At 33.8% G+C, this 24303-nt stretch overlaps 1 protein-coding gene and 1 long non-coding RNA gene across 2 annotated transcripts; one reads left to right on the forward strand and one right to left on the reverse strand.

Annotated features, from left to right (window-relative positions):
* Positions 1-9613: 9613 nt before the first annotated feature.
* On the reverse strand, positions 9614-24104 carry LOC132060300 (villin-2-like). The gene is made up of 23 exons (XM_059453273.1): positions 23862-24104; positions 18818-18966; positions 18524-18623; positions 18338-18406; positions 18020-18256; positions 17745-17922; positions 16875-17007; positions 16330-16489; positions 16109-16256; positions 15931-16031; positions 15686-15844; positions 15028-15096; positions 14887-14955; positions 14658-14795; positions 14147-14275; positions 13403-13553; positions 13284-13294; positions 13039-13179; positions 12829-12954; positions 12113-12175; positions 11273-11564; positions 10381-10595; positions 9614-10120 (listed from the first exon to the last, which is right to left on the reverse strand). Exons 2-23 carry the CDS (start codon positions 18871-18873, stop codon positions 10007-10009), a joined length of 2859 nt encoding a protein of 952 aa, XP_059309256.1. The 5' UTR covers positions 18874-18966; positions 23862-24104; the 3' UTR covers positions 9614-10006.
* LOC132060301 (uncharacterized) lies at positions 24057-24303 on the forward strand. The gene is made up of 2 exons (XR_009415915.1): positions 24057-24206; positions 24242-24303. It is a non-coding gene; the product is annotated as an uncharacterized LOC132060301 (long non-coding RNA).

Here is a 24303-nt window from a genome sequence, read left to right on the forward strand (position 1 = left end):
ATCAAATCTTTGCACAACCCAATTCAACCTTCAATTATTTAACTAGTTACAATTAATTGATCTACATAAGCAATTTATTATTAAATGGACCATAGAAACCTTAATATTCATGGCACGTTAACGTACTTCGTAGATCTCTTTGAAATTTTGAATAATTGACTTTAGTCTTCAAAGTTCAAATTTACCCTTAATTAAATAACTTAGAGAAACAGGGGGTCAAACTAATAATAGGGGAATATTTTAAAAGTTACATTCAAGAAAAATTGGATTCTTGTAATTAATTCGGATTGTACAATGATTATGCTATACTTGTCCATTATCGATCGATCGGTTTTGTAAGGATTTTCAGAGGGGTTTGCGCTACTACCAATAGCAAAATCTTATTGATCTTTTCTATCTAGCTAATAAATGGAAAGTCCACTTTAAAATTGTAGGTCGTGTATCTTCCCGGAGTATATGCTTCAACAAAAATTGCACAAGAGTGAATTAGAAATCTCTAATAAAATGTTCATTGGTAACCTAGCAAATACAGTATGTTATATGTTGTTATTAAGGGATTGACGACTTACTCTCTTACTCAGTGAGGGATGCCATCTAATTCCCAAAAAACTTTTGGAGTATTTTATGTAAATTATGATATACATTTTTACAAATATGAGCGGCACTTATTGGGAAAAATACTAGATAAATAATACTACAAGATATAGTACTTCAAAGAAATTTTCTTGATAATAATTAGTGAATGTTTGAGAATTAAGTACCTTTTAACGCTAAGTGATATAGTTATCTTGCATGTTGCAACACCATAAAATAAAGATTGGGGGAATCTTTTGGCTTTAAAAAGGAATTTTATGATAGCTAATGATGCAATTCGTCCTTAACTACATTTCTCCCCCACAACCTTTAAGTTAATGATGCTTATCATGCTATTGCTTAAGTCAAACTATAATGACTAAGGTGAAGGAAAAAGACATTTATGTCTAATTGAGGTATTAAGCACTAACGATTTACCAAGCAAAATGTTATTTACTAGGTTATTTTAATCTGTTTCATTACTGAAATCTTATCACATCGTCTATATATGTTGTGCAGGTTAGAAATAGGGGCAGAGTTCGAAGGGCAGAAGAGGGTTCGCCCCAATTTTTTGGCCAAAAATTTACACCATATATTCAAGATTTTTTTATGTTTATAATAAATGATGAATTTATTTGGTGAAAATTCTATTTCCGTCACTGGTAGGACATGTCACTGAGTTCGAAAATTTTGTTACAATATAATAGTTAAATAAAACGAATAAAGAAGCGGACTCATTATATATACAAGAGAACATGAAATTAGCTACGGAATTTGTCGGTAATCCCTAGCTAATCTGTCACTAAATAGCTCCTCCCTAATTATATTTTCTTATAATCTGTCGCTAATCCTTGGCTAAATGAGATTAGCATGAAATTTTGTCCGTCGCTAATACCTTATTTTCTATTAGTTATGAATTAATTAAACTTCGAGAATTTTTGGGTTATAATTTTTTTTTTTTTTTTTTTTTTTTTTGGCAAAGTGCTGGCCTTGGATACCCAACCTAATGAGTGCTTCATGATATATATTCATATCCAAAATCCAAAAAATGACCAATAGCCAATAGCCACCGACAGTTATAATTGTGCCACATTTCAAACACTCATCAATTGATATAAAAGACAATACCCCAGAAGAAAAAGAATAAAAACCCCTTGTGATTTTTGGCTTTTAGAGTGTGCATGTAATTGGTGGGTCCAAAAACAAAAAATATTTTGGCACTTTTAGTTCGAGTGGGAGTATTGAGGAAGAAGATTTATTGGATGGGTGAGATATCATCCATACAAATTGGGATACAAAAGGATCAAATATGATCAAAAAAGGCTTTGAAATTTTTAGTGGACTAAAGAGAAGTTGACAGTGAGCAAGAACAAAACAAATTGAGGTCCCTAACATATCTTTTTATTTAATTTTATTTTTCCTACCATTCGAAAAATTGATATGAGTTGAGCTTAAATAGAGAAATGATTCATATAACCGATTCCAACTTGTTTGAGACAGAAGTGTAGTAGTATTAGTTGTTTGTATACTCTTCCCAAAAACTGACATGATGGAACTTAAACAAAGAATTGAAGATTCATATCCGCAACTTGTTCGAGATTGAGGCGAAAGTAATAAAATTTAGTAGCAGTTAATTTGAACAACAAATGGTTAAAGTTGAAAAAAAATGAAGTATTTGACAAATGAGTTTGGAAAAACAGTATTTGAAAGTTGAAATTCTATTTTAGAATGAGTTTCACTTGAAGTTATATGAACTGAAAATTTTATTTGACTTGAAATACTCCTCAAACATTAATTTTTCAATAGTTCACAATAATTCGAATAAAAAACTCGGTATCTGCAAATTAATGATGATTAAAATTAAGCCATTTAATTTTAATAACTCTAGGAGGTACTCTATAATTGCTGAAACTTCATGGACCTATAATTAGTTCCAGCAGTCTACCTAAAGTAATGGACCAAATGTGCCATTTCAATATTATCTTTTGGGACAAAGAATCTAACCAAAAAATATAGTTTTTGTTTTATCTTTTACATGTATGTTGCATTGCATCAAGTTTCAAACAGCTTGGCCTGCTATTGCACTAGTTTTTGGTTGTATTGAAATTTCAGTCTTGTGAATAATCTTCTGTTAAATTAATCCGTAAATTAATTATACTTGAAGTCATCAATCATACACAGCTACAAAAAAATTTAATATCTGTCCCACTTTGATTTGAATAATTGAGAATCTTGGAGATTTTATATGGCTTCCCCACATGAGAACATTCAAAGAAAATAAATAATCAAAAAAGATAAATCCTAATATAGCCGTCCTATTTGAACTATGTATTAGCTCTAATGATGGACCCGTTATAGAATGTACATTTTGAATTTTAATTAATCTTTTTGATGAAATATTTTATCTCAGAAACCAATAATAATTTGCCATGTTAGTATATATTAGTAATTGTTTTTAAGTAGTAAGCATATGATTTAGGCTTCACATCACATGCCGTACTTATCAAACTTTTAAATATCGATTTTGAGATATGATTATGATAGGACTTATGAATAAAGACAAGACTTTTGATTTTTCTCTTCTTAATTTTTTTGGGAAGAAGATTCTTTCGACCATGTTAGAGAAATTTTTATTACGTTCTTCCAAAGTCCTTATTATATTTGATTGATTGTATGAATGCTACAATTTCAAGACCGTCACGTATCTCCCTCTTTTTATTATTTTATATTCGGAAATTTATTGGCTCGATTAATTCAGATTCAAGTTAGATAGACTCATAATAAAACACTTAGTAGGAATGTCATCAGGTGCCCGTTTGTAATGGCATAGTTTCAAATATATTCAGTTTTTTAAAATTATTTAAAGTATAACCCGCTGTTACTGTCCTCCATTCTTCGTTTTTGGTAAATTTTAAATCCCAAAATCAGACAATAATAACATATAAGGGATCAATTATAATGCTACTTTAAAAAATATGTCATTGACCTAGGAGTTTAAGTTTTTGCTTTGTATATACCATGCATCTCGCGTGGGTTCTTTAAAAGGAACAATATTGATCTTTATTCATCAAAGAAATATTGTAAAACACTTCTAAGCACATATTAGGAATGTTTATTCTGAATTGTTGAGTCTTTATGCACAAAGTTCATGTAAGAGGGAGAGTAATGCCAAGTTATAAACTTTATGCACAAAGTTCATGTAAGAGGGAGAGTAATGCCAAGTTATAAAGGTTATGCCAACTTTGATCTGAATTATCGAACTTCAAACATTTGAGTCTAAGATTAGATTTTGTATAGAGTTCCCAGCTTGAGGCCTTTTGGTCGAAAGTTCTCAAACTTTATCTTGAATATCTGAAGTTAGAAGCTAGCTAAGCCTTCAAATTTCAAATTTTAAAATTCAACTTCAGAAGGTCTAAAGTTAGGCTTGGCTATTTCCCTACTTTGTGCCGCAGTAATGAAGTTGAAAATTCAAACCCGTGATTTTTAAATTCAAATTTTCAGGTTTGAATTTGATTTGAAATGGCTAAATATTAAATATTTTTTATTGTTTGTCTTTTCTTTAAACAACAATCGCTCTTCATTCACATAGTTCAAACCCAATTTTTTTTATTGAGCATGGAGAAATTAAATCCGAACCATCCCACCACACTTCTCAGCGAGGACCATCACGTGTAATATTGTTAGACTCTATATTGAAGCTATAATATAGTAGTTAGTACTATAATAAAAAATTAAGCTATGAAATTCTAACATTACCAACATTGTTCTATTATATTTTTGCCCTTTTCTTCTATTCAAGGAGCCACAAGAAAATAAGTACATAAAAAATGTGTAACCATGGCCATATACAAGTTAATAAGACGCTTTACCTGCCCTTTTATAACTCCATTTTATTCTTTTAGAAAAAACTCCAATTTATTGTGTACATTTTGGTTGATACTTATTAATTAGTTTTCATTTTGGTTGATACTTATTAATTAGTTTTTTTTTTCCCCCTTTCTTGTTATTAGTTTGGTGTGGGTGATGACGGGGAAGGATAAGCATCCAAAAAGATAGGATTCTTTGATCCTCCAATATAATTTGTTGGTACATGAAGAATTTTTTATAACTATAAATGGGAATTTCTTCTATGAATTGGAGTAGGAGCTATTATTTGAATAATCAACAAAACTCCAAATTTTTTGTGTGACCACAAGCCTTTAAGATTTTATTGACGTGGCTGATAATGACTGATTAAAACCAGTTGAAAAATCAAAGGAAATAAATAAAAAAGTGAAAATTTTCTAGATTGAAATAGAGAAGGCCAATTTCAATTGTTCCACATGTACATATTTGTTTCAAGACGTTTTTGATGTAAGCTTATTTTGCAAAATCTTTTCAATTATTTTTCCTCACCTATGCTACCCCAAAAAGGTTCTGCCTAACAAAGCTTCCTTTAAATATTAATTTAATGTGATTAAACTTACTCTAAAGTTCACGAGTATTGGGAATCTTTTTGTAGAAGCCCTTAATATATCATAAACTCCTCACGGGTAGAATATATTATGAGTTAGGTAGGGTTCGTATTTCTTATTCTTTTTGAATATGTGATGCACAACAAATAAATTCTTTTTCTCAGGTACTCTTTATTTCGGTGTCGAAGAGAGATGAATTCGGAATTTGAAGTTTATGAGTTTTGAATAGTAGGATAGTACTTTAAGGAATGATTTGGTATGATGAATAAGTAAAAATAGTTATGGAATAAAAATTTAGTACCAACTTATTCTTTGTTTGGTTACTAATCATGGGATAAGCTATCCCAGGATTAAAAATAGTGCTGGGATAACTTATACCCATCAGAGGATGGAATAGTAATCATGGGATGACTTATCCTAGGATAAAATAGTAAAATTGACTAAAATAGCCCTGAGGTACTCAAAATCCTTTTTCTACTACATAAGTGGAGGGTATTTTTGTAAACAAATAACTTTTTCTTAAAAGTTATGCAATGCATGTTACTGTTAATATAACAAACCAAACAATCAATAAGAAATAATATCAAGATAGCTAATCCCAACATAAATAATCCCAGTATAACTTATCCCAACATAATTATTCCCATCATAACTTGAGTTCAAATCAAACGACTCCTAAGTGTTTGTAACTGAATTCTAAATTTAAATTTTGTCCTTCTTGATGGATTTTTTAACAGAATTTGAACAAAAACTTATTGGTTCTCCCGAATCAGTAACTTAAATTCTACATCAGTCCTTGATGCCGGATGCAACTCTTTGGCAGCGATGTCATTTGAAACCAATAATTTCAAAGCGAAATATATATGTAAAAATCAACTAAAATTTGAATAAGTATTATACATGATAAAGTATAACGAGTTCAATACTAAAAACGTTAAACGTTTTTACATTAAGGTTAAATCTTTGATCTGCATTGGCTATTTATACGACCAACTTGCCAATAGATCAATTTTTTTTTTAAAAAAAAATTTTCCCTCGATATTCGGTGCTCGCTTTGGTATTCTGATTAATCTGAATTCACGCCGCATAAAGATCATCAAAGGTGGAAGCACACTCAACAAGGATTTTTCCATTCCTAAATAGCAAACCCGAGACCTTTTATCAAGGGTGGAGTCATGTTACACATCCCACCACAACTAGGGTAGATGATCAATTTCCATTTCTCTTCTTTCTTTAAGCACAAACAACCCCCCCCCCCCCCCCCGCCCCGCGCCCCACCCTAACCCTCTCTTTTTTTTTTTTTTTTTCTTTTCTTTTTTTTTTTGTTATGATTTAGGATCTAGAGTTTTCTACTTCCTCCTCACCTATTAGAGTATCTTCATATAATGGTTTAACATCAATAATGTGAAAGCTACAAATTTAATATCTGGCCCGACCTTGGTTCAAATAATTGATGAGAACTGGAGATTTAGGCAAGGTGGACACACGAGAGCGATCAAAAAATTAATTAACAAGAAAAATCCTAAATTTGCCGTCCCACATGAAACTATATTTGGCCCTAATAATGGACAAATCGTGGACAAATTATAGGAGAGGGCATGTACATTTTTTTAATTTAGTAATCTTTTTGAATATTTTGCCATGCTAGTATTAATAATTTTTTCAACTAAAAAAATATAAATTATGGACTTTAGAGACATAAACATGATATAATACAATTACCATTACGTCTCAGTCCCAACCAGCAATTGCCATTTTCTACTATTTGATTTCTGAGAGTGATTCTTTGTGTCACGCTAAAAATTGTTAAAACGTTGCTTCAAAGTCCCTATCATATTTGATTGATTTTTCACAGTTATGCAATTTGTGAATCAGTACAAAATAGAAAATTGACTTTCAAGAAAACTCGTAGTCATAAATAGGGATGAGAAAAGACAATTCTAGTGAGTAACTCAAACAAAATGAAAAGAAGAAGAAAACACAAAACTCTAAATTGAAGATCTTGCAACCAAGGGCCAAAAAAAAAAAAAAAATGAAAAAGAAGAAATTTGATAAGATTCCTCATGTAAACTTATGTTTTATTATACATTTATACCTACTTTCTTACCTATAATTCCATTTCAACTTTTTTAATAGGAAAAAAAAATCCCTTTCTCCACCTCGCTCTCAAAAAAAAAAATAAAAAATCTTCATGAATATATAATTGTAAATAAAATCTAACACCGCAATTGCACATCAATATCATTCTTTTTGTTTTCCATTAATAAATGGAACTCAATACATAAACCAAATAATGCAATTGAATTCATCTTGCCGACCAAAAAGGAAAAAAATGATGCAATCATATGGTCACCAAAAAGAGGAAAGTATTATATACTCCTTCCGATTTAATTATGTGACTTTGTTTATTTAGACACTGAAATTCACGAAGAAAAAAAGCGACCTAAAATTTGTAATATTAAACAAACTGTTTACACAGACATACATGAGACTATTGCGGTTATCAAAGCATGCCATTAAGGATAATATCAAATTTTTAAATATAAAAATGTATATTATTCTTTTAGTACAGATTAATAAGAAATTAACGTGAAACAAAGGGATTACACAACAGTGGTAAGTTGGTGTGCATTTTAATAATACCAAAAGTGGTAGTTGTTGTGGATAAGTGACTAATAATCAGTATACTTTGAGATAACAGAATAATAAGCTCAAAAGCACAATATAAATGATGTAATAGCATGGTCCAGAACCTTTAAATGGATGTTATACAAGACAAGTACAGAATAATTGTTAGGTAAAGAGTTCTTTTCTATTAGTCTTTTGCTATTATCATCATTCTAATCTTTATGTGGATATCATTTTTTTCCCTTTTAGTGCATTTTTTTTCTTCTTTTTTTATTTGATTTTTTATCCATATTGTTTACCAAAAATCTTTTATTATTATTTTTTCATCCAAAAGGTCCCCTACAATCCACTAGCACTTCTTTTATCACGTCACCACATACTTAGAGGTTCGATTTAAAAAGATTATACATTCTGCCCAATCTTTTACTTTGTTATTTATTTATTGTTTTGGTAAGAGGTAGTTTTTTTCTAGTATTTTTGGCAAGAGGTTTTTAGGGGAAAGTCCTTGAGCCAAGAGTCAATATGAAACAACCTCTCTACATTCCAAGGTAGATGTAAGATCTCTATACGCTCTACTCTCCTCAAACCCCGCTCGTGAGAATATACTGGATATGTTAAAGATATGTTACAAAGTAATGGAAGAGAATTTGTTAAAGATATTTTACACTTTTCCCTCATTGGTGCTGTAAAGGTTCTCAAAGGGACTAAATGGTCATTGGCCATTTCATCTATTGCCTTAAAGATTCGAATTAAATATTCAAATTCTCTATGTAGTATCAACTAAAACTTTGGTGAGCATAATATATTTTTTCACGAGAAAATTACACTGTATGTTAATTGGAACAACAATGCTTTCAAAATTGACCCATTTTTTTAATTCTTACAAAAATTGTCCGAAATTTTGTTTTTCTCTCTCTCTCTCTCTCTCTCTCTCTTCTCCGCCTTCTTATATGTTTGTATATGTTGGTATATGTTGATATAAGTGTCTGTATATGTATGTATATATTTGTATATTTTGAGCTATTTTTTGTAATATAAGTTTTGGATTATTTTTTTACAATTCAGATGACCAACTTGTATATTTATGAAATTTTCCCTAATTTCACAATTGCTTTCTCTTCATGTTCTCTACCACTCCACTTTAAAACAATAAAAACAAAAAGATCATATCCACATGTAATGATATAAACACCTTAAAACTAGATTACACGTCAAGTCCTTCATCAGATATATAAGGTTTTTTTTTTTTTTGGGGGGGGGGGGGGAAGGGGCGGGGGTGGTATAAGGATTTTCAAAGGAGTCCTTTAAATAATGAGTTACTCCCACATTAACAGTGTATACTCAAATTCTTTCACAAAGTGTATAATCATTTAATTGACCTCCATTTCAAAGTCAATAATTTGCTCTATTGTTATATTGTTAAAGTTGTTTTAGTGAAGTGCATGTGGCCCCACATTTTTTTTCTCTCTTTCACAGAATTGTCAATATACCAAATGTTTTAGCTGTATGATTTTTCATGTTAATAATTTATTGTTTTATGCTTTTACACAACGTTACCATGCTGGTTTGAAGTAAAATAATTAATGGTTTCTAAAAGCTGTTCAATGATTGCTTGAAATTGGAAAAGAACATATTAATACTGATCAAATCTCAACTACAAAACAAAAAAAAAAAAAAGAAGTTACTACAATCAATTATCATTTAGACATAAATGTAAACGTTTTACATGCACAAAGTTGCTCAACAAAGCTCCAAGAATGAATTGCAAACCAACAAAAGATCAAACTCTTGATCCAATGTCCATTTGTTTAGCACTCTCAAATACATACGAAAGGACACTCTTACGGCAAATGTGTGAACAAAGCATTAAAAAGAATAAGGAAAGCAATGCAAGCACCCGATAGAATAGTCGAGTTGCATGCAAGCTGATGCGGATACAGCCGTTAAAAAAAATAAAATAGCAGAACCAAATAGGTCTCTTGATGACAAACCCCAAATGTTATATTCCTTTTGTATATAGGTTACAACATAATGTATACACCCTTTAATTAACAAATACATGACTTCAATGAACACAAACTCAGATACACTGATCAAATCAAAGAATCAACCTGACTGCTGACTTTCAACCAAAAAACCAAACTTCAAGCAGGCATCACATAATCGTAAAAATAAAACTACCAAGAGCTATGGTCATTGAGAGAAAAGCAAGACGTAAAAATGCTACATACACAATCCAGGCAATATGTACCTATAAAAGTAGGTTGCTCTGGCAAGAAACATGTCAAATGAATGTCCAGAACTGCAAGAAATAGATAGCGCACGAGGCCATTTTGTTCTCAATGCAGGCTCTAGAAGAGATCGACTTTCCTTTTGTTCATATCTTGTTTCCATTTAGGCAACTTGTAGAATGCTTCTTTTTTCATACCAAGTACAGACACAAATTCCTCATCCGAAAGATAAGCCTGAAAGAGACAATCAGAAAAGCAAGATGGAGCTCATAGCAGTTGTGAGATTTAAATGTATTCACAATGTTGGCTTCTGATTTGACTGATTTTATGGACTTGTTAGAATCGTTTGCTATGGAAATTTATACAAGCCCAAACTTTTGTATTTCCGTCAGTACCATCGTGGTACTGAAAGTTGAATATAAGTTTCTATATATATACACCATTATTTCTGAAGAAAAAGAAATGAAAGAACCAAAAATGCTTGAGCTACAAACCTCTCTCCGCTTAAAATCAATCCCAGTGACAGGATTGTCAGATTTAGCCTTCAGCTGTTCATAACTAAATATGGCCTGACCACTTTCATTGCCACCCTCATCCTGCTCTGGTTCTGGCTTCAGTTCTGACCCATTAGTCTCTTCGGGCTCAACTATCTCCTTAGGTTCTGAAGCTTTTTCAGAATCTTGGACGTCAGCAGTAGAAAGATCACTTTCTGCTTTGGAAAAGTAAGCATCAAGGTTTCTCAAACTACTCCAAGAACAGAGCTTAAAAGGTAATTTTGAGTAGAATGATTCGATTTTCCATATAAACTGTCAAATATCACTTTTCATGCAACCAATATTTCCCTCAATATCATTAACTGACAGCATAAGCACATTAACTAGCTATCATAATATAATACATGCATAAATAGAACCATCAACATAATTTATGCATGCATGCACAAACACATAAATTATGAATTAAGGGGTCATTTCACTGTTGGTTAGCAAGTGAATTATTCATGTATTAAAATCAGCATATCTAGTACCATGTTTGGTAGCATTTTAATTGCTATTTCGAAAATGAAACACATCCAGTACGGTGTTTGGTTACCAGTTTACAGTGCCCCATAACTAATCAAGTTATGAGTCAATTTATGTATTATTTTATGTAGATAGAAGATGAAATAACTAATACATGAATAATTAAACCATAAGTAATCACTGCAAAACTAATACTTGCATAACTCTAACCACCAACCAAAAGACCCCTCAAAGCACAAGATTTCAGAAAAGAAATGATTTTGAAGCTGGCACAATATCTGTTGATCCAATAATCGCAAGACTCACAAATGGAGAATACACCGAAAGCTAAAAGCAAGAGGAAGAGAAAAAAAGATTTTTATACCAGGAGCGCCAGAGTCTACTGATCGGACAGGAGAGCTTCTGGTTGATCGGACAGGTGAGCTTCTGTTTGATTGGGCAGGAGAACCACCCTCACTAGACTGCTTTTTCTCAGCTGTAAGAACACCAGATAATGCAGCTATTGCAGCTGCTCTTTGTGAAGCCGAACTTGCTCCAGAAGGCCTTGGTGCAGAACTAGATTTTGGAGGAGACGGGGAACTGAATGCATTGTTCAAAGCAGCTAAGGCTGAAGCCCTTTGGGTTGGCCCACCTGATCCATTTGACCTTTGCTGGTTCTGAAATAAAGAGAAGGCTGCTAGCACATTGGAATTTTTTTTGAACATTTGAGATTTAATGCTTTCCACATTTGGTTGACAATGACAGAATCAACCCTTAACAATTACTTAATAACCATGAAATCGACACTGACTATTCTACATGTGCGCATTCTTTAAAAGTTCTCTTAATCTGAAACATTTTGATACCCAAATATCCTTTTTAATTTTTTTGGTAATTGTGGTTCCTTGTCCAATTCAAGGATCTTTTCTTTTTTTATATCACTTACTTTTTGCTTTTCTATTTAACCCTTGTGTGTGAGGGCTCTAATATGATCCTAAAGAAAACCCACACAGAGAAAAGATTCTTCATTACGCTTACAGAATGGCCAGCTTAGACAGGAATAAGTATAGTGTCACATATGCTACATTGGTATCTAAAAGGAATTATCAGTTACACGATTAAAAGATATCAGTAGTCTTAAGATAACAGAAATGAGAAAACATTTGCAAATACGAAATAAATTGAGCATAAACCCATCTTGCCTTTGATAAAATCAAGCAATTACCTCTGAAGCATGACCAACCCCAAAGAGTAGCATAACCTTCTTCTGGAATGAGTTTCCATGGGCCTGGTTAAATAAAATAGGTCGGTTAGGGCGAAATACAGATCATAGAATTCTTTAGAGGTGGGAAAAACATTTTGAGATAAGATGAGATCGATATGTTACAACAACAAATATTGTGAAAGTAACTTTGTCTTCAACAGTGAGAAAGATGAAGCTTCAACATGTTACTTTAACCCCTACTTCAAAGCTATTGACAGAGATCTTTTTTCAAGTGAAACCATTCAGTATCTTGTAAAAGACAGTTTACGATAAGTGCATGATTTTGGTTTAAAGATCAGAAAGAGGTATTCAAATGTGTTGTCAGTTTGTTGCTAGCCGTTGTTCAAAAACATACATACATATATATATATACATATATATATATATATAGAAACACTGCTAAAATTTCTAGTAATCATCAAAGCTGAAAGGTTTCAGAGTAAGAGGAAGGTGTTTATCAAAATGGTAATTGAGTTCAGCCAATAAATACGATACCATAGAACTTATCAATTCGATGTAAAATTCCACCTTCTCTACCCCATCCTCTCCGAAATCATAAAAGAAATATATAAATAAAGGATGACTAATGGAACTCTTCTATGACATCAACATAATGTCCACGAGTTCATGCCAGAAGGGCTGATAATGACAACCAGACGAGAGAGTTAGTCACGTACACTAGCTTTTGCAGGATCCCATGAGAAAAATGTTGTAAAGAAGCAAGGCTCATTTCCTTCAGTGACTTTATAGAGTGGAACATTTGGTGATAATCCTTCCAAAGATGCAGCCAATTCTACGTATTTCTGTAATCATATTAATGGATTAAAATGTAAATTAGGAAATATGCTTACATAATAGTAAATGCCTATAATAGCCTTGCATATTACCTGTCCAATGTCAAAAGCGCTCTGCTTTTCTTTGGAGTCTGCTGACTGACCAACCCAAACAAACACCTCAGCATGTGTGTCGAGTAGTAAGACATCCTCGGTCAATAAATCATCTTGAGCGAAGTTGTAGATTTCTTCAACCTATCAAGTGAATAGAGAACAAATCTAAGAACACAAAAAAAAAAAAAAAAAAAAGGAGCTGAGCAGAAATCGAGAGATTTCAAATTAATATTACAGGGCATTACCTCAAATTTTCCTGGATATCAACATGATAACATAGAAATCATTAAGAGTTTGTTAGCAGATGGAAGCAATCCTTATTGCAAATAAGAAAATCAAAAGAATTATAGGATAATGGATGTACCTCCTTTATTAAATGAATAAGCAAACAAGTGGGGATCCCTCGAGACTTCTGGAGTCACTTTCTTGCTGGTATAACTTTGTTTTCCTCCAAGAGCAAACCAGAAAGCTGAGCTCTCTGTTCCTTCTTTAGTGTGTTTCACTGCCGCTCCTGGCTGAAGTTACATAAAAAATAAACTACATTAGTCCAGTGCAGGCACACTAGGACAAACATGACAGCTATCGGTTGGAGATATCTTCTTCAAAATTTCAGAGTGGATGTCAATATGCATGTGGACACATTAATTACACAACCGGTAAAGAGCACAAAACAGAGCTATGCATGATTTACATAGGGTTCAAATCCCCCAATCCATAAAGGGCAGCCCGGTGCATGAAGCATCCCACATTAGCAGGGCCCAGGGAAGGGCCGGTACTCATCGGAGTAGATTATCACCCTAAGCACTCAAAATGATGAGAATTGCCAGATAACAAATTCAAGCAATTTTTAGCATTAAGAATTCACTCATTCGCTGTAGACATTTATATAATTTATTTTCACTATTATTAGTTCTATATCTAGAGGAACTCACAAAACTCAGTGGAGATCTTCTTGAGATCAGAAATTTAAAGTCCCGTCCAAGTGTTTCAATATTTCAAAGTGAAACCATGAGCAATTTATCAGGAGTACTTAAAAGATTGGCTAATTAGAAAGAGAATAACCGGGTAAAAAGTCAAATAATTTTTTCCAATTTCAAAAAACTCTCACCTTCAAGAATTCTGCAACCTTTGCTGCTAATTGCTGCTGCTCATAAGTACTCTGGTTACCGTGCCAACTGAATAATGAAGTGCCGGATTGCAGAAGAAAACACTCATTAGTGTTCAGTGAACTTGGCACCTGATATAGTTTAGACACAAAAGGAGCATATTAGACTCGAGTTCCCGTCTCCCAAACTTTATCACTACAACTAGTGCATGCAAAGAACACATTTGACGAAAGAAAAAGACCATATATCACTATATAAGGCAGTAGAGAGCCCACACTGAGCCAGCAGATAGAATAAAGATTGAAGTTTCAGTAGTAGAGGTGTTAGGACTCGAAGAAAGATTGTATCAACCTGGAGAGTAGCTACCCGTCTACCTAAAAACAGGTTGACTTATCGTATGAAGTAACATCAACAAGAACAGTAGATAGGAGAACATGTACTGTGCGAACAAAGCATATTATCTGCTTCGAATACTAAAAGAAGAAGAAAAAAGGTGAAGGTCCACAAGCTCACAGCATCCACTTGAACGGCTTTGTTATTGTGCACAGAAGTTCCGGATAACTGGATAAGTGCAACTGAATCAGCAGTATAGGTTTCATCATTCAAGCCTTTGTCAGCAATATAGTTTTTGTAGCCAGAGCTCAAACCACCCTGAGGAAAATCAAAATTCATCAGGGCTATTGATGATGTAAATCAAGAACTGTAGCATCATCAGCATGCATTATGCTGTATGAAGAGGTACCTTAAGGACCAACATGGGCTGGAAGATTGCAACAAACTGTGGAGGTTCTTTCCCTTGAAACACCCGACCCTGTATAATGTTAAATGTCAAATTAAAACCTCACCAACTTTTGAGAGACAACCAATATGTGACAAGTAATACCAGCACAGGTCTTCCTTTAAGTGAATTGCACATTGTAGTGGCCAATCGAGCAGCCATGATTTGGTCCTCCTGTATCAGAACACATGACTTTTATCACATATGGAAACTGGACAAGGATTTTAGACTCATTACCTATCTCCAACAAAGCACAAAGACGGTTCACAAACTAACAAAAGGGTACTAGATGAAAGCACATGGCTGGTTTTTTAGTCCCTTCAATCTTACCTTGACCCCTTTCCCCGGTGGAAAAGATCGAAATATGCAAGCATTTCAAACTAAACCAAATAGTATTATTGCAGTATATTACTCATTCCTTGAAGTGACATTTTTACTACACATCTATTTAAGATCACATCTACCTCACTCTAATGCATAAATCATGTTTTCGGTAAGATTTCTCTTATAAATATCTCCATGCTGGTCAAATAGAAGAATAGTTCACAAGAAAGTACAAACATATGAGAATCATTTACACAATTGAATCATTTTTTTGGTTTCCTTTCCCTTATTCACCGGGTCCATGAAGACTAGATCACAAGCAAGTTGAGATAAATGAAAACTATAAGTTTAGATGCATGGCATATCAAGTTAATCATCAAATAAAAGTTCTGAAAAAACGATACATGGACCCTTGATTTGCAGTGACGATCCGCTTTACCTCAATACTATCCTTTCCAATCCACCAACATAGATAGTAATCGTCTCTCCTTTCATGAGAGTGGTAGTTGTAGAGAACCACATAGCAATCTCCACTGTAGAATTTACCAATATCTTCTTTTGGGACAGGTGTCTTTGCACTACCATTGATGCGCCATACCTAATAAATCTCATGTTTTTAGTAAAATAAGCTGATTAAATCAACACGTATTGTTGAAGAAATGGAAATAAGGGTGCTGATCGGACCTCTAGTTTTCCACCCCCTTCAAGCAGCGGAGGCACTTCCTCAATTACAGGAGCACTTTTGCTGGCACCTTTGACGCCAACACCTTGTTGCTTCAGCAAAGCTGTAAAGATGGGACAACTTAGAACTACTGGCAACAAAACAACATTACAATTCTTCACAAGTTAAGAAAAAATATACCTGCTACTTTTCCTCTCCCCTCTTCAGGGGCAGGTGCAGATCCTGATGGCCAAGAGTCGAAGTTGGACTTGAATGAATGGCTTTCATAACCTTGAATAACCCGGGTTACACGTGTTGCCTTGGGTCTATTTTGAGAGACAAGATATTCCTGGGGATATCACAAGCTATTTAGCCACTAGAAATCATATCAAATAACTAACATGTGGATTAAACAATTCTACCTCTGCAGTTTGAATGGCAGCTTTCCTCTCCTCCAGTTGAGTTACACGGCCAACCCAAACAAATACCTCAGCACCGCAATCCAAAAGATAGCATTTATTGTTTTCCAAGCTAGACTTTGAAAGTTCACCATCTACAGGACTGACTTGACCATCAGCGATACTGCAAAATGAGGAAGCAATCAGCTTCAGCACCAACACCAGCAAAAGGTTGATATACAAAATCCAGTGATGAGAAAGTAGCAAGCATAAGGGCATTGCAATTGACATAGAAATGGAAAACACGAGAGAATTAATTAGACCAGTTCAACTTCAAGCATAAAGATCTTCTACCATGAAGAAGTCATGTGGACCAGTTATAGGGGTTAATTAGACCAGTTCAACTTCAAGCGTTAAGAATGACTATTTTGTTTTGCGGGGTAAGCAGGGCTTCTTGAATGGGATAGCTTCAAGGCACCAAAGGCTTGAATGGCTTTCAGCACGACATTCACCCAGGAAACAAAAATCATATATTCCATCATGCATAAATCAACAGAAGGCAACAATACCTGCAAAGTTTAGGAGGTGTCTTCTCGGGGACAATATCATCTTCAGTAATAACCTTTTTGCTAATTGGAGCAAATCCACCAAACAAAACCCAGAATGAACCAGAATCAGATTCAGCTTGCAAATTTCCATCATCTGAGATATACAATGGAAAGTATGAAGGAGTAGTCAAGCCCAGAGGCATGTCACAAAAATTTAGGAAAGTAACAAAAGAGTGATATGCTGCACTGGATGCCATATATGACGAATAGACATACACATTGACTCTATCCAACCCAATCGGCATAGTGTTGACATCATAATGATAGATCATTCCCCCTTTAGCTTACTAAGTTTAAATGTATGTTCCCTATCTTCATTGATCAAGCCTTTTCGTGGGTGTAAGCAGTTTAGTTCCACCTTTTAGTTGAATCAAATGATTCTCTCCCACAATGTTATTAAACAGTTGCTTTTCATATTAAAATACACTTGAGAACGATACCAAATGCTAAGTATTAGTTGCAAAAAAGTAGAAACTATATAGAACAGAACTAACTAACGGCAGATAACCTCTCCAGTGATCAGATTCAAACAAGGACAGTCAAATTAGGATAAAAGGGATGCAGAAATATATTCGATTTGAGCCACTTCTTTTTAATTTTCCCAATGTTATTAAACAGTTGCTTTTCATATTAAAATACACTTGAGAACGATACCAAATGCTAAGTATTAGTTGCAAAAAAGTAGAAACTATATAGAACAGAACTAACTAACGGCAGATAACCTCTCCAGTGATCAGATTCAAACAAGGACAGTCAAATTAGGATAAAGGGGATGCAGAAATATATTCGATTTGAGCCACTTCTTTTTAATTTTCCATGGCTTGTACGTACCAACAATTGCAACATCACACGTCCCCTCATGATATTTTTCCTTCAAATACTGAATAACTTCTAATGATTTGGCCCTTTCCTGGATATTGGAGTTTGCACCATTGAACTGATATATCTTGTCTTTAGTGTCCAGAATGAACACATCATCATGATTTAGAGAGGACCGGGAGAACGGGACCTGACAACATTTTCAATTCAGTTATAATCAATTCAAACACAATTCAAATGAAATACATAACTCCGGAAGATCTCGCACATAAGTTGTTAAGATGTACCTGCTTCATCCTGACAACTCGTTTACCCTTGCAAATATACAGCCTTGTTTCAAATTCTTCCTCCTCTGGCGTCTTGAATCCAGATGCAACACCACCCTCCAGAGGTATAATACATGGTTTAAAGTATGACAAGAATTTGTCAGATTCATGACCTTGGATTTCTCGATGTTGTACAGCTCGCCCTCCAAGGACCACATCAAGCTCCATTGTTTTGATAGCTGCGGTTCCAGCTTCATCCTAACAAAGCATCAATTTTTTTAGGAAACGGAAAAGTAACATAAGTTGGATCTGTAAGGAAGAATGACACTAAGTTCATACCTGACTAGTATCCTTTCCAAGCCAGAAGTGTATATCATACACATAAGCACCTCCCTTTCCTGAAGTTGTCTGAAATTTAAAATGCAAAGTATTCCAGGACTATGATTATGTCACTCTCCATCAATGAACTCAACAAGCATAAAACATTTCCATAAAATAACCAAAAACTTAAATATCAGTATGTACCTGCAAGATGATGTATGAATCACCGGAGTAAAATTTACCATAATCGGATTTTGGCATAGGGACTGGTTGGAAATCCTCAATTCTCCAAATTTCAGTCCCTCTAAATAAGGTTAAGTTGAAAACTGAACTTCAAAATTTTCTAGCAGACCAAGTTACACTATAAACAATTAAGATATAATTACAAAAACTAGTAAGCAGTCAAGAGTAGCTAAACACTTTCCAGCTTCTGGTACAAAACCATTAAATAGCAGGAATTCAAGAAATACCAGCGAAACCAAACTCAGCTAAGGATACACTCTTTGACCTGCACCCTGAAATGCAGGATCCAAAACTTTCGCAGAGCTAGACATTGTGCAAAGTCCTCCTTGTTACCACTTCTTTCAACAAAGGAAACTGGAATGCTGAACGTCCTAACCTCAGCTATTTCAATATGACCAAACCAACTGTACAATGGAAATGAGTCATCAGTATTTGTGGAATATAGTCCAAATTGATAAATGCAACAAAACAAGGAAAGTCATTAACGTTTACAGTAGCAGAGCAGAATGAAATCTTCATAAGAACATATATATATATATATATATATATATATATATATATATATATATATATATATATATATATATATATGGGAACAAATCAATCTTCACAACAGAGAGTTCTTCACGTTTGAAGCCATGATACAGCTTCTTCAACTTCCCAATGTTAATTCCATAAAACTGATTTAGAAGCTAGATATCATACTACAACAAGAAGTACTACTACTATGCGTCAGACAAGTTGGAATCAACTACATGAATCCTCACCGACCAAATTTTCCCGTTTAAGCTCAACTCATTTCATCATCATACCAAAAAAAAAAAAAAAAAAGCGAAAATAGACTAAATATATATAAATCTATGATAAGGTCAAAATAGTCCTACAAAAGCAAGAAGCTCAAAATCAACGTACTAACAACACTAAAATAATTTACATTACTTGATCAAAAAAAAAAAAAAAGACTAAAACCTATTCTTAACTGGTAGATATCACCTATATTGATCTTTGTCTTCCATTGTAACCTATATTTAGCTAAGTCTTGATTTCAAGATATTGCAAGTCTTTTGAGACAATTTCCTTCCATGTGATTTTAGATCTACCTCACTCCCTTTAAAAACCTCATTCACCATAGTTTCACGCCTACAGACAAGTGATACATAGGTCGACTCGGGGAATGACCAAACCATCTCAAATCCCCAATGCGTGCTACTTGCACCTTCTTGAGAATGTGCTCATTTTTAATCTTGTATGACTGCACATCTATCTTAGCATCCGCATCTTTACAACACTCATCTTAGGGATATGATGGACTTTCAAGCACAATTCCATTTTCCCTTCCAAACTTGACAAGCTTGGAATTCTTGGATTTGTCTTTAAATGTCTTGTCAGGTACTATTCTTAAGTCATTGGAAAAGCTCTCATACCTTAAAAGCATCAATGTCTCATTTAATGTTTTAGATGTTGAAATACCTAGTAGTGGTGTATTTGCAAATTCCACTTTGCAATCATTTCTTGGGAACAAAGGTCTATGTGGAATGCACATACTGGAGATTCCTGTTTGTGCTATCACAAATCCTGAACAATAATCAAAATCTAAGGAACTTGTGTTAAAAAATGTTATTCCAGTGGTTACTTCATCATTACTGATATTCTTGTTGGTTTCAATTTGGATAATGAAACAACAGAAGAAAGGAAAGTCCAAAAATGTGGAAAAGGAACTGGAGATCAGGACTTATCAATTGATATTTTGTCACGAGATTCAACGAGCAACAAATAGATGGATCAAATTCAATTGGTGTGAGAAGCTCTGGCTCCGTGTACAAAAGCACATTATGTAGTGGAACTATGGTAGCCATAAAGGTTCTGGATTTGGATAATGAAGAAGTATGCAAGAAATTTGATATCGAATGCGAAGTGATGAGAAATGTTAGGCACAAAAATCTTACAAAGAAGAGTCCTTCTTGAATCTCCTTTTCCACGTCTTTGGACTTCCCTTTCTTCGGTCGTTTCCTTATCCAAATTGAAACCAACAAAAATATCAGAAATGATGAAGTAACCACTGGAATAACTTTCAATTTCGTTTCATCTTTGCACATTATAATGCAAGGGAAGGAAATTAAAAGGTGAACATACTTTTCTTATATTTTGTGGACTTTCTTTTTACGGAAAAGGGCCAAATATACCCCTCGTTATACTTTGGGTCCAAATATACCCCTACCGTTATACTATTGGCTCAAATATACCCTTCCTCCGTTAAAGTTATTCACCTTGGACATCCTATCCTACGTGGCAGTGATATTTGATGAGGTGGATGCCACATGGCATTGCCACCTCATCACCCCTAACCCATCTTCTTCCACTACTAAAATTTCCACCCCTCCGCCACCATTGCCACCATTACCACCATATAGTTAGAGGAAAAAAAGGACTTACTATTTAATTTTTTAAAATGGGATTGAAGAATTGAATCATATTGTTCAACTATTGCTTTTATTTCACCTAAAATTCTGCAGAAAATAGCATATTGGAGCTACTATACCCATGTCTTCCTATAATATTTTTTGTAATTATCAGTTTTACACTTCTTGTAATAATGTCAAACCCCACAGTGGTTCTTTTAAAAATAGCTCGTTTTCTCAATCTTGGTCAAATAGGCCACACGGGCCATCTTATTTTCACAAGAATTCTCAGTTTGGAAGAAGCAATTTTGTTATTTTCAAGGCTTCTGATTCAACAACTAACAGAAAACAAGTAAAGGTAACCCTTTTTTTGGTCGTAGTTTGGCTTTACCTTTATAAGAAAAGGATTTTTTTTTTTTTTTTTGCGAATTTTATTCTCTGCTGGATTTGAATTTGATTTTTCTTGATTTTTTTCTTTCTTTTGAGTACTGAGTCTATAAATTTCAATAGTAAGTCCTTTTTTTTCACTAACTATATGGCGGTAATGGTGGCAATGGTGACGGAGGGGTGAAAATTTTAGTAGTGGAAGAAGATGAGTTAGGGGTGATGAGGTGGTAATGCCACGTGGCATCCACCTCATCAAATATCACTGCCATGTAGGATAGGATGTCCAAGGTGGACAACTTTAACGGAGAAAGGATATATTTGAGCTAATAGTATAATGATAGGGGTATATTTGGACTCAAAGTATAACGAGGGGTATATTTGACCCTTTTCCCATAGTACAGGGGTATATTTGGCCCTTTTCCGTTCTTTTTATGGCTAAATGGCTTTTTGAAGGAGGAGTCCCGACTCTTCCTTGTACAACCAATTCTCAAGACTCTCGTTGGGCATATATTGCAGAACAAAGGCTCTGATATAGTCACTAGAACAAGTAGGAATCATAGTGACAAGATTTTTATGCCTAACATTTCTCATCACTTCACATTCAATATCAAAACTCTTGCATACTTCCTCATTTTCCAACTCCAAAATCTTTATGGCCACTACAGTTCCACTAGATAATGTGCCTTTGTACACAGAGCCAGACCTTCCCACACCAATTAAATTTGATCCATCAAAATTATTTGCTGCTCATTGAATCTCATGATAAGAAGTCATTTGATAAGTCCTACCTCTAGTACCTTTTCCATGTCTTTGGACTTTTCTTTCTTCTGCCGTTTCATTATCCAAATTGAACCCAATAAAAATATCATTAATGATGAAGTAACCACTAGAATAACAATTTTTAGTAGAAGCTCCTTAGATTTGGATTGTTGTTGGGATTTGTGATAGAACAAAAGGAACCTCCAATATGTGCATTCCACCTAGACCTTTGTTCCCAAAAATAATTGCAGAGTGGAATTTGCAAACACCATATCTGGGTATTTCACCATTGATACTTTTAAGGTATGACTTACGAATAGTACCTGACAAGACGCTTGAGGACAAACCAAGAATTCCATGCTTATCAACTATGAAAGAGAGAATGGAATTGTGCCTAACAATGAATTGTTCGATAGGTCAATAGACTTCAAGTTTTGGATGTCACCGCATTTGCTTGGTATCTTATCCGAAAACGGGTTACTAGAATGATCTAGTTCTACAACGGCCTTCAGTCCTCCATAAGTCCTCCATATCTGGTGGAACTTCTCCCTCGATATAATTTCATGACACGATGGAGAATACCGCTCATTTTCCAAAGGCTTGAAGGAAACTTTGAAGATGATTTGTTAGAACTCAAACAAATCGCTTGTAGCGTGCTAAGATTTTCTAAACATTCTGGAATGATCGAGGATGCAGAGAAGCATAGTCACGTCATGTCAGCAACATTGCGTGCTTCTTAACTGAGCTGCCTTATATCCCAATCTAAGCATCAACTAGTACACCTCAATCCCTAAATAGGCTGGGATCAGCTAAATGAATCGTTAATAGCCCTTCCGCTCCATAAAACTCAATAATCAGTCCGTTAATATCAAATTAAGGATTCTCTACTCGTCAAAGAAAACAAAACTAGGGGTTAATTGAAACTAAAAGGAGTTATTGTAAACATATAAATTCCTCAGAGATAATGTACACCAGAAACTAATGATCTATTGCAAGATCACCCATTTGACAAATTTAAACAAAGAGTTCACCCATTATCAAATAATGGAACATACTCATCAAAAATTCAATCTGTTCAACCAAAAAAAGTCAAAATGATCATTCTTCAAAAACCCCATTTCACAAATTTAAACAAAGAGTTCACCTAATAATCAAATAATGGAACATACTCATAAAAAATTCAATATTTTTAACCAAAGAAAGGTCAAAATGATCATTCTTGAAAACCCCATTTCGCAAATTTAAACAAAGAGTTAGCCCATAATCAAATAATGGAACATACTCATCAAATATTCAATCTTTTTAACCAAAGAAAGGTCAAAATGATCATTCTTGAAAACCCCATTTCACAAATTTAAACAAAGAGTTCTCCCATAATCAAATAATGGAACACACTCATCAAAAATTCAATCTTTTTAACCAAAAAAAAAGGTCAAAATGATCATTCTTGAAAACCCAATTTTACAAATTTAAACAAAGAGTTCAACCATAATCTACCTGGATCAAACAAAATTCTACATATCAATTAATCAAATGCCTCAATAACTCAAAAGCTAAATAAAAATCAGATCTTTACTCATCAGATTATTCAAAAACAAGATAAACATTATGAGAAATGATAATCCAGCAAAACTATACAACAAAGTAATCAAAATCAAAACAATAAAATCAAATATAAACACATCAATTCAATACACAAAATCAAGATCTGAGCAATAATGATCAAATTAAAACCCCAAATGATTGCAAAAAACTCACCTTTTTTTTTCTCCTCTACAGAGAGATCTATGCACTCCACAGAGAAGAAAAATGAAAAGGCTATTATTCACAAAACTGGCCAAATATGAAAGAAAGAGAAAGAGAAAAAGGGGGTATTGCAAAGCTGGCCAAATATGAAAGAAAGGGAGAGAGAAAAGGGGTTACAGCAAAAAGGAAGTGAATAATTGTAGTAATGGGGTTCCAAGATTGTGGCTTTTGAGATTTGGGATTGGCTGGAAAATGATTGTATTATTGTAAAAGAAAAGATTTTTTTTTTTTTTTTTTTTTTTGTAGACACAAAGACAGTATATTTGGTAAAATCAAGAACGAGAAAGAGAAAGGTGTATGATGATGATGAAAGGATAGAGAGAGAAAGTATGTAAGGGGAGATGAAGAAGATATGAAATGATGATTTTTGAGCCTTTGATGAGAGAGAAA

Source organism: Lycium ferocissimum, chromosome 6, assembly GCF_029784015.1.
Source record: "Lycium ferocissimum isolate CSIRO_LF1 chromosome 6, AGI_CSIRO_Lferr_CH_V1, whole genome shotgun sequence".
Lineage (NCBI taxonomy): Eukaryota > Viridiplantae > Streptophyta > Magnoliopsida > Solanales > Solanaceae > Lycium > Lycium ferocissimum.